This window comes from Delphinus delphis, chromosome 6 (genome assembly GCF_949987515.2).
Source record: "Delphinus delphis chromosome 6, mDelDel1.2, whole genome shotgun sequence".
In the NCBI taxonomy this organism is placed as follows: Eukaryota; Metazoa; Chordata; class Mammalia; order Artiodactyla; family Delphinidae; genus Delphinus; species Delphinus delphis.
The window spans coordinates 49407586-49422846 of NC_082688.1; the positions used below are offsets into that span (position 1 = coordinate 49407586).

The window sequence follows — 15261 nt, forward strand, 5'->3', positions numbered from 1 at the left end:
GCTTTCTGTCCATTTTTGGATTGGGTTGTTTGTTTTTTTGATATTGAGCTGCATGAGCTGCTTGTATATTTTGGAGATTAATCCTTTGTCAGTTGCTTCGTTTGCAAGTATTTTCTCCCATTCTGAGGATTGTCTTTTCATCTTGTTTACAGTTTCCTCTGCTGTGCAAAAGCTTTTAAGATTCATTAGGTCCCATTTGTTTATTTTTGTTTTTATTTTCATTACTCTAGGAGGTTGGTCAAAAAAGATCTTACTGCCATTTATGTCAAAGAGTGTTTTTCCTATGTTTTCTTCTAAGGGTTTTATAGTGTCTGGTCTCACATTTAGGTCTTTAATTGATTTTGAGTTTGTTTTTCTGTATGGTGTTAGGCAGTGTTCTAATTTCATTCTTTTACATGTAGCTGTCCAGTTTTCCCAGCACCATTTATTGAAGAGGCTGTCTTTTCTCCATTGTATGTTCCTGCCTCCTTTGTCATAAATTAGGTTATCATATGTGTGTGGGTTTATCTCTGGGCTTTCTATCCTGTTCCATTGATCTATATTTCTGTTTTTGTGCTAGTACCATACTGTCTTGATTCCTGTAGCTTTGTAGTATAGTTTGAAGTTGGGGAGCCTGATTCCTCCAGCTCTGTTTTTCTTTCTCAAGATTGCTTTGGCTATTTGGGATCTTTTGTGTTTCCATACAAATTGTAAAATTTTTTGTTCTAATTCTGTGAAGAATGCCATTGGTAATTTGATAGGGATTGCATTGAATCTGTAGATTGCTTTGGGTAGTATAGTCATTTTCACAATAGTGATTCTTCCAATCCAAGAACATGGTATATTTCTCCATCTGTTTATGTCATCTTTGATTTCTTTCATCAGTGTCTTATAGTTTTCTGAGTACAGGTTTTTACCCCCTTAGGTAGCTTTATTCCAAGGTATTTTATTCTTTTTGTTGTGATGCTAAATGTGATTGCTTCCTTAATTATTCTTTCTGATCTTTCATTGTTAGTGTACAGGAATGCAAGAGATTTCTGTGCATTAATTTTTTATCCTGCTACTTTACCAAATTCATTGATTAGCTCTAGTAGTTTTCTGGTGGCATCTTTAGGATTCTCCATGTATAGTATCATGTCACCTGCAAACAGTGACAGTTTTACTGCTTCTTTTCCAGTTTGGTTTCCTTTTATTTCTTTTTCTTCTCTGATTGCCATGGCTAGGACTTCCTTATTCAACTATGTTGAATAAGAGTGGCAAGAGTGTACATTCTTGTCTTGTTCCTGATCTTAGAGGAAATGCTTTCAGTTTTTCACCATTGAGAATGATGTTGGCTGTGGGTTTTTCATATATGGCCTTTATTATGTTGAGGTAGGTTCCCTCTATGCCCATTTTCTGGACACTCTTTGTCATAAATGGGTGTTGAATTTTGTCAAAAGCTTTTTCTGCATCTATTGAGATGAAAATATGGTTTTTATTCCTTAATTTGTTAATGTGGTATATCACATTAATTGATTTGCATATATTGAAGAATCCTTGCATCCATGAGATAAATCCCATTTGATCATGGTGTATAATCCTTATAATGTGTTGTTGGATTCCATTTGCTAGTATTTTGTTAAGAATTTTGTACCTATATTCATCAGTGATATTGGCCTGTAATTTTGTTTTTTTGTGATATCTTTGTCTGGTTTTGGTATCAGGGTGATGGTGGCCTCGCAGGACAAATTTGTGATTGTTCCTCCCTCTGCAATTTTTTGAAAGAGTTTGAGAGAACAGGTGTTAGCTCTCCTCTAAATGTTTGATAGAATTTGCCTGAAAAGCCATCTGGTCTTGGACTGTTGTTTGTTGGAAGATTTTTTTTTTTCTTAACATCTTTATTGGGGTATAATTGCTTTACAATGGTGTGTTAGTTTCTGCTTTATAACAAAGTGAATCAGTTGTATATATACATATGTTCCCATATCTCTTCCCTCTTGTGTCTCCCTCCCTCCCAAACTCCCTATCCCACCCCTCCAGGCGGTCACAAAGCACCGAGCTGATATCCCTGTGCCATGCAGCTACTTCCCACTAGCTATCTACGTTACGGTTGTTAGTGTGTATATGTCCATGACTCTCTCTCGCCCTGTCACAGCTCACCCTTCCCCCTCCCCATATCTGCAAGTCCGTTCTCCAGTAGGTCTGTGTCTTTATTCCTGTCTTACTGTACGTTCTTCATGACATTTTTTTTTCTTCTTAAATTCCATATATATGTGTTAGCATATGGTATTTGTCTTTTTCTTTCTGACTTACTTCACTCTGTATGACAGACTCTAGGTCTATCCACCTCATTACAAATAGCTCAATTTCGTTTCTTTTTATGGCTGAGTAATATTCCATTGTATATATGTGTCACAACTTCTTTATCCATTCATCCGATGATGGACACGTACGTTGTTTCCATCTCCGGGCTATTGTAAATAGAGCTGCAATGAACATTTTGGTACATGACTCTTTTTGAATTTTGCTTTTCTCAGGGTATATGCCCAGTAGTGGGATTGCTGGGTCATATGGTAGTTCTATTTGTAGTTTTTTAAGGAACCTCCATACTGTTCTCCATAGTGGCTGAACCAATTCACATTCCCACCAGCAGTGCAAGAGTGTTCCCTTTTCTCCACACTCTCTCCAGCATTTATTGTTTCTAGATTTTTTGATGATGGCCATTCTGACTGGTGTGAGATGATATCTCATTGTAGTTTTGATTTGCGTTTCTCTAATGATTAATGATGTTGAGCATTCTTTCATGTGTTTGTTGGCAGTCTGTATATCTTCTTTGGAGAAATGTCTATTTAGGTCTTCCGCCCATTTTTGGACTGGGTTGTTTGTTTTCTTGTTATAGAGCTGCATGAGCTGCTTGTAAATTTTGGAGATTAATCCTCTGTCAGTTGCTTCATTTGCAAATATTTTCCCCCATTCTGAGGGTTGTCTTTTGGTCTTGTTTATGGTTTCCTTTGTTGGGCAAAAGCTTTGAAGTTTCATTAGGTCCCATTTGTTTATTTTTGTTTTTATTTCCATTTCTCTTGGAGGTGGGACAGAAAGGATCTTGCTGTGATTTATGTCATAGAGTGTTCTGCCTATGTTTTCCTCTAAGAGTTTGATAGTTTCTGGCCTTACATTTAGGTCTTTAATCCATTTTGAGCTTATTTTTGTGTATGGTGTTAGGGAGTGATCTAATCTCATACTTTTACATGTATCTGTCAAGTTTTTCCAGCACCACTTATTGAAGAGGCTGTCCTTTCTCCACTGTACATTCCTGCCACCTTTATCAAAGATAAGGTGTCCATATGTGCGTGGGTTTATCTCTGGGCTTTCTATCCTGTTCCATTGATCTATCTTTCTGTTTTTGTGCCAGTACCATACTGTCTTGATTACTGTAGCTTTGTAGTATAGTCTGAAGTCAGGGAGCCTGATTCCTTCGGCTCCTTTTTTCGTTCTCAAGATTGCTTTGGCTATTCGGGGTCTTTTGTGTTTCCATACAAATTGCAAAATTTTTTGTTCTAGTTCTGTGAAAAATGCCAGTAGTTTGATAGGGATTGCATTGAATCTGTAGATTGCTTTGGGTAGCAGAGTCATTTTCACAATGTTGATTCTTCCAATCCAAGAACATGGTATATCTCTCCATCTATTTGTATCATCTTTAATTTCTTTCATCAGTGTCTTATAATTTTCTGCATACAGGTCTTTTGTCTCCTTAGGTAGGTTTATTCCTAGATATTTTATTCTTTTTGTTGCAATGGTAAATGGGAGTGTTTTCTTGATTTCAATTTCAGATTTTTCATCATTAGTATATAGGAATGCCAGAGATTTCTGTGCATTAATTTTGTATCCTGCCACTTTACCAAATTCATTGATTAACTCTAGTAGTTTTCTGGTAGCATCTTTAGGATTCTCTATGTATAGTATCATGTCATCTGCAAACAGTGACAGGTTTACTTCTTCTTTTCTGATTTGAATTCCTTTAATTTACTTTTCTTCTCTGATTGCTGTGGCTAAAACTTCCAAAACTATGTTGAATAAGAGTGGTGAGAGTGGGCAACCTTGTCTTTTTCCTGATCTTAGTGGAAATGCTTTCAGTTTTTCACCATTGAGGATAATGTTGGCTGTGGGCTTGTCATATATGGCCTTTATTATGTTGAGGAAAGTTCCCTCTATGCCTACTTTCTGCAGGGTTTTTATCATAAATGTGTGTTGAATTTTGTCAAAAGCTTTCTCTGCATCTATTGAGATGATCAAATGGTTTTTCTCCTTCAATTTGTTAATATGGTTAATCACATTGATAGATTTGCGTATATTGAAGAATCCTTGCATTCCTGGAATAAACCCCACTTGATCATGGTGTATGATCCTTTTAATGTGCTGTTGGATTCTGTTTGCTAGTATTTTGTTGAGGATTTTTGCATCTATGTTCATCAATGATATTGGCCTGTAGTTTTCTTTCTTTGTGTCATCCTTGTCTGGTTTTGGTATCAAGGTGATGGTGGCCTCGTAGAAGGAATTTGGGAGTGTTCCTCCCTCTGAGAAGGGGAATAGGTGTTAGCTCTTCCCTAAATGTTTGATAGAATTCGCCTGTGAAGCCATCTGGTCCTGGGCTTTTGTTGGTTGGAAGATTTTTAATCACAGTTTCAATTTTAGTGCTTGTGATTTGTCTGTTCATATTTTCTATTTCTTCCTGATTCAGTCTTGGCAGGTTGTGCATTTCTAAGAATTTGTCCATTTCTTCCAGATTGTTCATTTTATTTGCATAGAGTTGCTTGTAGTAATCTCTCATGATCTTTTGTATTTCTGCAGTGTCAGTTGTTACTTCTCCTTTTTCATTTCTAATTCTATTGATTTGAGTCTTCTCCCTTTTTTTCTTGATGAGTCTGGCTAGTGGTTTATCTATTTTGTTTATCTTCTCAAAGAACCAGCTTTTAGTTTTATTGATCTTTGCTATTGTTTCCTTCATTTCTTTTTCATTTATTTCTGATCTGATTTTTATTATTTCTTTCCTTCTGCTAGCTTTGGGGTTTTTTTGTTCTTCTTTCTCTAATTGCTTGAGGTGCAAGGTTAGGTTGTTTATTCGCGATGTTTCCTGCTTCTTAAGGTGGGCTTGTATTGCTATAAACTTCCCCCTTAGAACTGCTTTTGCTGCATCCCATAGGTTTTGGGTTGTTGTGTCTCCATTGTCATTTGTTTCTAGGTATTTTTTTATTTCCTCTTTGATTTCTTCAGTGATCACTTTGTTATTAAGTAGTGTATTGTTTCAATTTCATTACTTGTGATAGGTCTGTTTATATTTTCTAATTCTTCCTGGTTCAGTCTTGGAAAGTTGTACCTTTCCAAGAATTTGTCCATTTCTTCAAGGTTGTCTATTTTATTGGCATATAGTTGCTTGTAGTAGTCTCTTATAATCCTTTGTATTTCTGTGATGTCAGTTGTAATTTCTCCTTTTTCATTTTAATTTTATTGATCTGAGTCCTCTCCCTTTTTTCTTGATGTATCTGGCTAAAGGTTTATCAATTTTGTTTATCTTCTCAAAGACCCAACTTTTTTTGTTTTTGCGGTACGCGGGCCTTTCGCTGTTGTGGCCTCTCCTGTTGCGGAGCACAGGCTCCGGACACACAGGCTCACGGGCCTAGCCATTCTGCAGCACGTGGGATCTTCCCGGACCAGGGCACGAACCCGTGTCCCCTGCATCGGCAGGCAGACTCTCAACCACTGCGCCACCAGGGAAGCCCAGAACCAACTTTTAATTTTATTGATATTTGATATTGTTTTCATTTCTATTTCATTTATTTCTGCTCTGATATTTATGCTTTCTTTCCTTCTACTGACTTTGGGTTTTCTTTGTTCTTCTTTCTCTAGTTGCTTTAGGTGTAAGGTTAGATAGTTTATTTGTGATTTTTCTTGTTTCTTGAGGTGAGATTGAATTGCTATAAACTTCCCTCTTAGAACGCTTTTGCTGTGTCCCATAGGCTTTGGGTTGTTGTGTTTTCATTGTCATTTGTTTCTATTTATTTTTTAATTTCCTCTTTTATTTCTTCAGTGATCTCTTGGTTATCTAGTAGTGCACTGTTTAGCCTCCATGTATTTCTGTTTTTTACAGCTCTTTTTTTTTCCTGTAGTTGATTTCTAATCTCATAGTGTTGTGGTCAGAAAAGATGCTTCATACAATTTCAATTTTCTTAAAGTTACTGAGGCTTGATTTCGGACCCAAGATGTGATCTATCCTGGAAAATGTTCCATGTGCATTTGAGAAGAAAGTGTATTCTGTCACTTCCGGGTGGAATGTCCTATAAATACCAACTGAATCTATCTGGTCTATTGTGTCATTTAAAGCTTGTGTTTCTTTATTTATTTTCTGTTTGGATGATCTGTCCATTGGTGTAAGTGGGGTGTTAAAGTCCCCCACTATTATTGTGTTACTGTCGATTCCCCCTTTTATGGTTGTTAGCATTTGCCTTATGTATTGAGGTGTTCCTATGTTGGGTGCTTCAATATTTATAATTGTTATATCTTCTTCTTGGACTGATCCCTTGATCATTACGTAGTGTCCTTCCTTATCTCTTGCAACAGTCTTTATTTTAAAGTCTATTTTATCTGATATGAATATTGCAACTTCAGCTTTCTTTTGACTTCCATTTGCATGGAATATCTTCTTCCATCCCCTCAGTTTCAGTCTGTATGCGTCCCTTGTTCTGAGGTGGGTCTCTTGTAGACAGCGTATAGATGGGTCTTATTTTTGTGTCCATTCAGCCAGTCTGTGTATTTTGGTTGGGGCATTTAATCCATTTACATTTAAGGTAATTATTGATGTGTATGTTCCTATTACCATTTTCTTAATTATTTTAGGTTTGTTTTTGTGGGTCTTCTTCTTCCCTTGTGTTTCCTGACTAGAGAAGTTCCTTTAGCATTTGTTGCAAAGGTGCTCTGGTGGCGCTGAATTCTCTTAGCTTTTGTTTGTCTGTAAAGCTTTTGATTTCTCTGTCAAATCTGAATGAGAGCCTTGCTGGGTAGAGTAATGTTGGTTGTAGGTTTTTCCCTTTCATCACTTTAAATAATCATGCCGCTCCCTTCTGGCCTGCAGAGTATTTTAAATGTAATCATATAGCTCATGCTGTGTCATCTCTTCTCATTTAGTGTCTGTTCTATTTAGTTTAAGATGAACTAAATTTCTATTTTTGAGTGAACCTTACCATTATTCTTGAAAAATATGTCATATTTTCTCCCACTGTTGATATGCATGAGGAGAATATTTTGTGTAATAATTAACTGCCTTTTTTTCTTGGCACATTATGAGAATTAATTTGGAAGTAAAATATATTAACGATTACTCTTATTTACCAATTTGAAAGTTTTCTTCAAAACTGTGACACAAAATTTCCTTTCATTATAGTCAGAATGTGGGATAAATGTTTCTTCCAGATGGGTATCATTTCTTATTTTTTATCTAAATGTATAAGGGTCATGGAATAAACAAGCCTAGAATCTGGGCTCATAGGAAGGGAGAGTAAAGGTTATTTGGTACAGCATCATAGTCAAAGTAGAAATGTACTCCTGGCCTCTAAACTACTGCTGAGAATAGTTATCTTACCTCCACATAAGCTCAGAGTCTAGAGCACACAATTCACAAAGGCGGCCCATTCCAATACTGTACAAGTATAATCATAGGTTCCATCTTATGCTGAGCTAATGTGACCTCCTTGCTTGATGCACCTGTTGCTTCTGCTTCTTGAAAATGGAAGATAAGCCTTATTTCTCTTGAGCACAAGATCCTTTCAGAGATTTGAAGAGTTATAACACGGCTTCTCTTTTCCCAGGTAAACAAAGTAAACAAACTTACCTGTTCTTCATCTTTATTATGGCTGAACCTCTGGATGTACATCACTTTGATCATGATCTCCTTAAAAAAGTGTTCTCAGAATAGAGCACAATATTTTACTCTTACCAGTGCTGAGTACAGTGGAGCTACTGTGTCCCATACATTTGATTCTGTGCTTTTATTAGCACAACCTAAGCAGGAGAGGAAGTAAGTAAGAGAGGATATGAAAAAGGAAAGAAGAGAGAGAGGGAAGGAGGGAGGAAGAAACAGAAAATAGGTGAACTGAAACCAGATCAGGGAGAAATAAACAAATTCAAAATGTAAGTATGTCCCAAGGCGAATCCTAGGATCAGAACTACCATCTGGAGACAAAGCTTTTGGACCTCTGGCAAGGTTGGAAAGCTTATAGCAAGCCTCCTGCATGAAGCCTAGGGCCTTTAAAACAACAATTGAAGGAGTCTATGAAAATACAAATCCTCTCTGAAGCAAAGTATCCCCAATTTAGACTCTCAGGATTCCCCCAGATTAAATTCAACAAATGTGAGCTCACAAAAAGTACTGGCAAATATAGAAGGAAATAAGCTAGGATGAGCAAAAGCAACAAAGAACAGATTTAGGTCCCCTACCACTCCCTAAATCAGATATTCAAATTATTAGATGCAGCATGTGAGATAACTCTGAACCAAAATTCTAAAGAAACAAATCTCGGAATCAGAAAACAATTTGATTAAGGGATAAATCACTCTCAAAAATAGAGAAACTTTCAATGTGAACATGGTTGCATTAATCAGTAGTTTCCCCCCTCATCATGGAAATCTTATGAAAGCCACAAGTATGTGGAAAACAAAAATTTTAATTTTGTTAAAATTAAGGGAGAGACTACAAAATATACAAAGGCTGCTGAGCCTTTAGGATTCACAAGGTAGTAAGTGCAGAAGGACCTAAGAGCAGTGTGGTAGGCAGAATCCTAAAATCTATGCTCCCCTCCACCCCAACCAAGATTTCCTGCTCTAATCTGGGTACGAATATGATGAATACAATATTACATCTGTGATTATGTTATATTACATGGCAAATGGGATTTTGTAGATGCAATTTAAAGTACTAATCAGTTGATTTTGGGTTAACCAAAAGGGAGATTATCCAGGTGAACTTAATCTAATCACACAAGTCCTTTGAATGCAGAGAGTTTTCTCTGTCCATTGGCAGAAGGGAAGCTCAGAGAGATCTAAAACAGAAGGATTCAAGGCACTGTTGCTAGTTTTGAAGATGGAGGAGCCATTTAAACGATGGGAGAGTGGCCTCTAGGAGCTATAAGAGTGGTCCATATCTGACAGCTAGTAGGAAAATGGACACTCCAGTCCTACAATTGTAGGGAAGTGAGTTCTGTCAACAACTGGAATAAGCTTGGAAGTGATTTCTTTCCCCGATACTCCATAAAGAGCCCAGTCCAGCTGACACCTGATCTTGGCCATGTGAAACCCTCTTTAGGGAACAAGTGAAGTCTGCCCAGACTTCTGACCTATAGAACCATGAGCTATTATATGAGTGTTGTCTTAAGCCATTAAATTTGTGGTAATTTGTTATGCAGCAAAAGAAAACTAAAAGAAGTGATATTTCAGAAAGTTATACTAAAAAATGCCCAAAGATGATAAGCCACATCTTGATGTACAGAAAGTATCCCTAATGAGCAGCAAGTGGATTGGGAAGGTGAAGTGAATGGTGTCAGATGGCCCTATCAGTCATATGACTGATGACTGACATTAAGTAGAAGAGGGCTGAAAAAAGTCTGCTAGTTTATACTCTCCAATGAGCCTAGTTCTTATAATCTTTGCTAAAAGAGGATATTTTGATTGCTATTTTCATCAATGTAAAATTGTGTCCTTCATTCCATTTTAATTATTTTGACTTTGAATTACACTTGTTTGAGATTAATATTGAAACATCTACTCTGTGGTTATTTGTGTTTTCCTGGTGCATCTCACCTCACTTTTTATTCTTAGTCATCTAGCATCATTTAGGATAGGGTTCATTTATAGATAGAATATAGTTAATCTTTCCTTTTCACAAAGGAAATTTAAACCATTTTCTTTGTTATAACTTATTTTTTGTCTAGTTATATTATCTTTTTTTTTCAATATTTTCTTGCTTTCCTTTTATTTCTGTCTACTCTATGGAGTATGCTTTATTTGCTACTATATTTCCCATTGACTTCAAAAGTGAAACTACTTTTAATTTTACTAGTGGTTCTTATGAAGCTTTTCCAACATATTATTATTATTTTTTTTTTTTTTTTTTTTTTTTTGCGGTACGCGGGCCTCTCACTGTTGTGGCCTCTCCCGTTGTGGAGCACAGGCTCCGGACGCACAGGCTCAGCGGCCATGGCTCAGGGGCCCAGCCGCTCCGCGGCACGTGGGATCTTCCCGGACCCAGGCACAAACCCGTGTCCCCTGCATCGGCAGGCGGACTCTCAACCACTGCGCCACCAGGGAAGGCCCAATGTATTCTTTAACTTGCACTTCTTTATGTTTCAAGATCAGGAATAAAATATCATGCCTTGATAATATATAAGATGACAGTGCTCAGAACAAGGTATGCCGTCATCAAATGTTTATTCGATTAGATTGAGTTTGTTTGTTGAGATTGAGATTAGTTTGTTCTTCAATCTCACTTGAAATTACTTGAGACACAGGATTCATACAACATCTCAGACAGCTGGGGGTTTGGGAAGCTTAAGTAATACGGCCTCTGGTAATGCAAGCAGAAGTGTTTCTAAATGAATGGTACGAAAACACTGTCAAAGTTTCATTACTGTTACTACTCATTGTTAGCCACTGAAGCACTATATTTTTAAATGCATGTATAAAAATAAGTTCAGTAATTGACAATTAATCTCTCTTCCTGTTCAAACAAAACCCAAGGGAGAAAGATTGGCTCATTTACTTTTCAGTGTCTTTTGCTTCCTTCCAATCTAAACTCCCATGCCAAGGACGAAGCAGTACCTCTACAATTCCCAGAAAGAGTCTCTGAGCACATGCATGTGGTATCCTGTCCAAGGGCGATTTAGCTGTCAGAATATATCATCAAATCCTTCAGCAAGTTTCCCAACTTACCATTACAGCTCCATGAGTAGCTTTATCAGATGACACAGTCCTAAATCATTTAAACCTGAGAGACAGCAGTGGAGAGCTACTGCAAAGGCTTACACAGTGGTTGCATTAAGATTTGTGGATGAAACATGATGGCCATGAAGGTGTTTTGGGAGAACAACCAGTCATCACTTCTGTTTGCTTTCCATTTCTTGTTCATATTACTTTTCTAATTTCAGGATAAACTTTACAGCTGATCTGAGCGTTTGTTAGCATGACTCCCGGAGGCTTCTGGCAAAGTGACCCCATTCTGGCTCTGCATTGCTAAGTTTAAGAATATACCAGGATTGGGACTTCCCTGGTGCTCCAGAAGTTAAGACTCCACGATCGCAATGCAGGAGGCCCAGGTTCAATCCCTGGTTGGATCCTACATACTGCAACTAAGAGTTCGCATGCTGCAACAAAAGATCCCGCATGTCACAACTAAAGATCCTGCACATGGCAACGAACATCTTACATGCCGCAGCTAAGACCTGGCACAGACAAATAAATAAATAAATATTAAAAAAAGAGAGAGAGAGAGCTCTACCCATCACCAGTCCCTCCCATCAAGCCTCTCAGATAGCCTCATCCACCAGAGGGCAGACAGTAGAAGCAAGAAGAACTACAATCTTGCAGCCTGTGGGGAAAAAAAGCCACATTCACAGAAAGATAGATAAGATGAAAAAGCAGAGAGCTATGTACCAGATGAAGGAACAAGATAAAACCCCAGAAAAACAACTAAATGAAGTGGAGGTAGGCAACCTTCCAGAAAAAGAATTCAGAATAATGATAGTGAAGATGATTCAGGACCTCGGAAAAAGAATGGAGGCAAAGATCAAGAAGATGCAAGAAATGTTTAACAAAGACCTAGAAGAATTAAAGAACAAACAAACAGAGATGAACAATACAATTACTGAAATGAAAACTACACTAAAAGGAATCAATAGCAGAATAACTGAGGCAGAAGAATGGATAAGTGACCTGGAAGACAGAATGGTGGAATTCACTGCTGCAGAACAGAATAAAGAAAAAAGAATGTAAAGAAATGAAGACAGCCTAAGAGACCTCTGGGACAACATTAAACGCAACATCATTCGCAATATAGGGGTCCCAGAAGGAGAACAGAGAGAGAAAGGACCCGAGAAAATATTTGAAGAGATTATAGTCAAAAACTTCCCTAACATGGGAAAGGAAATAGCCACCCAAGTCCAGGAAGCGCAGCTACTCCCATATAGGATAAACCCAAGGAGAAACACACCAAAACACATAGTAATCAAATTGGCAAAAATTAAAGGCAAAGAAAAATTATTGAAAGCAGCAAGGGAAAAACGACAAATAACATACAAGGGAACTTCCATAAGGCTAACTAACAGCTGATTTCTCAGCAGAAACTCTACAAGCCAGAAGGGAGTGGCATGATATGCTTAAAGTGATGAAAGGGAAGAACCTACAACCAAGATTACTCTACCCAGCAAGGATCTCATTCAGATTTGATGGAGAAATCAAAAGCTTTACAGACAAGCAAAAGCTAAGAGAATTTAGCACCACCAAACCACCTCTACAACAAATGCTAAAGGAGATTCTCTAAGTGGGAAACACAAGAGAAGAAAATGGCCTACAAAAACAAACCCAAAACAATTAAGAAAATGGTCCTAGGAACATACATATCAATAATTACCTTAAATGTGAATGGACTAAATACTCCAACCAAAAGACACAGATTGGCTGAATGGATACAAAAACAAGACCCATCTATATACCACGTTCGTGGACTGGAAGAATCAGTATTGTGAAAATGATTCTACTACCCAAAGCAATCTACAGATTCAATGCAATCCCTATCAAATTACCAATGGCATTTTTTACGGAACTAGAACAAATCATCTTAAAATTTGTATGGAGACACAAAAGAACCCAAATAGCCAAAACAGTCTTGAAGAAGAAAAATGGAGCTGGAGGAATGAGACTCCCTGACTTCAGACTATACTACAAAGCTACAGTAATCAAGACAATATGGTACTGGCACAAAAACAGAAACATAGACCAATGGAACAAGATAGCAAGCCCAGAGATAATCCCACGCACCTATGGTCAACTAATCTATGACAAAGGAGGCAAGGATATACAATGGAGAAAAGACAGTCTCTACAATAAGTGGTGCTCGAAAACTGGACAGCTACATGTAAAAGAATGAAATTAGAACACTCCCTAACACCATACACAAAAATAAACTCAAAATGGACTTGAGATGTAAATGTAAGACCGGACACTATAAAACTCTTAGAGGAAAACATAGGAAGAACACTCTTTGACATAAATCACAGCAAGATATTTTTTGATCCACCTCCTAGAGTAATGGAAATAAAAACAAAAATAAACAAATGGGACCTAATGAAATGTCAAAGCTTTTGCACGGCAAAGGAAACCATAAACAAGATGAAAAGACAACCCTCAGAATGGGAGAAAATATTTGCAAACAAATCAATGGACAAAGAATTAATCTCCAAAATATATAAACAGTCATGCAACTCAATATTAAAGAAACAAACAACCCAATCCAAAAATGGGCAGAAGCCCTAAATAGACATTTCTCCAAAGAAGACATACAGATGGCCAAGAAGCACATGAAAAGCTGCTCAACACCAATTATTAGAGAAATGCAAATCAAAACTGCAATGAGGTATCACCTCACACCAGTTAGAATGGGCATCATCAGAAAATCTATAAACAACAAATGCTGGAGAGGGTGTGGAGAAAAGGCAACCCTCTTGCACTGTTGGTGGGAATGTTAATTGATACAGCCACTATGGAGAACAGTATGGAGGTTCCTTAAAAAACTAAAAAGAGAATTATCATATGATCCAGCAGTCCCACTACTGGGCATTTACCCAGAGAAAACCGTAATTCAAAAAGACACATGCACCCCAATGTTCATTGCAGCACTGTGTACAATAGCCAGGTCACGGAAGCAACCTAGATGCCCATCAGCATACGAATGGATAAAGAAGATGTGGTACATATATACAATGGAATATTACTCAGTGATAAAAAGGAAAGAAATTGAGTCATTTGTTGAGACGTTGATGGATCTAGAGACTGTCATACAGAGTGAAGTAAGTCAGAAAGAGAAAAATATCGTACATTAATGCATGTATGTGGAACCTAGAAAAATGGTACAGATGAATCGGTTTGCAGGGCAGAAGTTGAGACACAGATGTAGAGAACAAATGTATGGACACCAAGGGGGGAAATCCGCGGTGGGGTGGAGATGGTGGTGTGCTGAATTGGGCGATTGGGATTGACATGTATACACTGATGTGTATAAAATTGACGACTAATAAGAACCTGCAGTATAAAAAACAAAACAAACAAACAAAAAATGATTATACTAGGATCAGGATACAATAGTTTGCATGCACCAAGAGTGATGAATAGGGGCTGTTTAGGCTTAGCTTCACTGTAGTGTACTGTACTGTACCGCCTCCTATAATCATATTGTGTTCTGTATTGAGAGGTTTAATGTAAAAATAACAATGACCAAATCATATATAAAAATAGATCTCTGACCCACAACCTGCAACAACTTGGCCAGGAAATCAACCAGCCCCAGGAAGCCAGCCTGCTATAAGTCAGACTTGCAGGAAGTCAAACTTCTATCTCCAGTGATGGTCCAGGAAGCCAAACAGTAACCCCTGTAACAACTGATCTCAAATGGCCAGGACCTGATTAATAACTGACAGCTTTACTAATATTTGTCCCCAGCCTGCCTACAGCTTCCTCATGCCAACAGCTTCCAATCAGGGCATACACGAAACCTTCTCTTTTTTCCGCTCCTCTGCCTGCCTTTGAGTCTCTGCTAAAACACAAGTGACAGTGGCTGACTCCCTTACTATAGCAAGCTCTGAATAAATAGCCTCTGCTTGCTTTCATTTGGTTAGTCTTCATTTATTTCCACAGTATAAATCTGAGTTTAAAGAGGTGCTCCTGGCTCCAAAGAAGTGGTCCCCAGCACATATCCAGGCAGTCTACTTAGAGAACTGATCCAGTCCTGTGTACTTAAGTCTAAATGCAAAGTGAAAGACTACTAAGAATAATATTACTCTTATTCAGATGTTATTATGTGTAACTATGCACCCAGTGGTGAGGATTTCAGAAGCAGGAACCCCCATCTGTCCTGAAATATGTTGCTGACCTCTGCAATGTGTATCATGATTGTGCTGATTTCCTTTTATGATAATTAAACCCTGCTCGATATACCCAAGGAGCGTGTATCTGGTCTTTCCACCAGTCTGAGCTTACAAGTAACACTGT

The 15261-nt window shown here is 37.7% G+C and overlaps 1 protein-coding gene across 4 annotated transcripts in view; it reads right to left on the reverse strand.

Moving 5' to 3' along the window:
• CFAP95 (cilia and flagella associated protein 95) overlaps positions 1-15261 on the reverse strand; it is a 123422-nt gene that overhangs the window by 87441 nt on the left and 20720 nt on the right. For 2 of the 4 annotated variants that reach the window (XM_060013425.1, XM_060013424.1), the window contains exon 3: positions 7841-8010. The exons of the other annotated variants lie outside the window; for them this stretch is intronic. In XM_060013425.1, the coding sequence (XP_059869408.1) occupies positions 7841-7851 (11 nt within the window). In that variant the 5' untranslated portion in view covers positions 7852-8010. The remainder of the gene's footprint in view (positions 1-7840; positions 8011-15261) is intronic. 4 annotated transcript variants of the gene reach the window in all.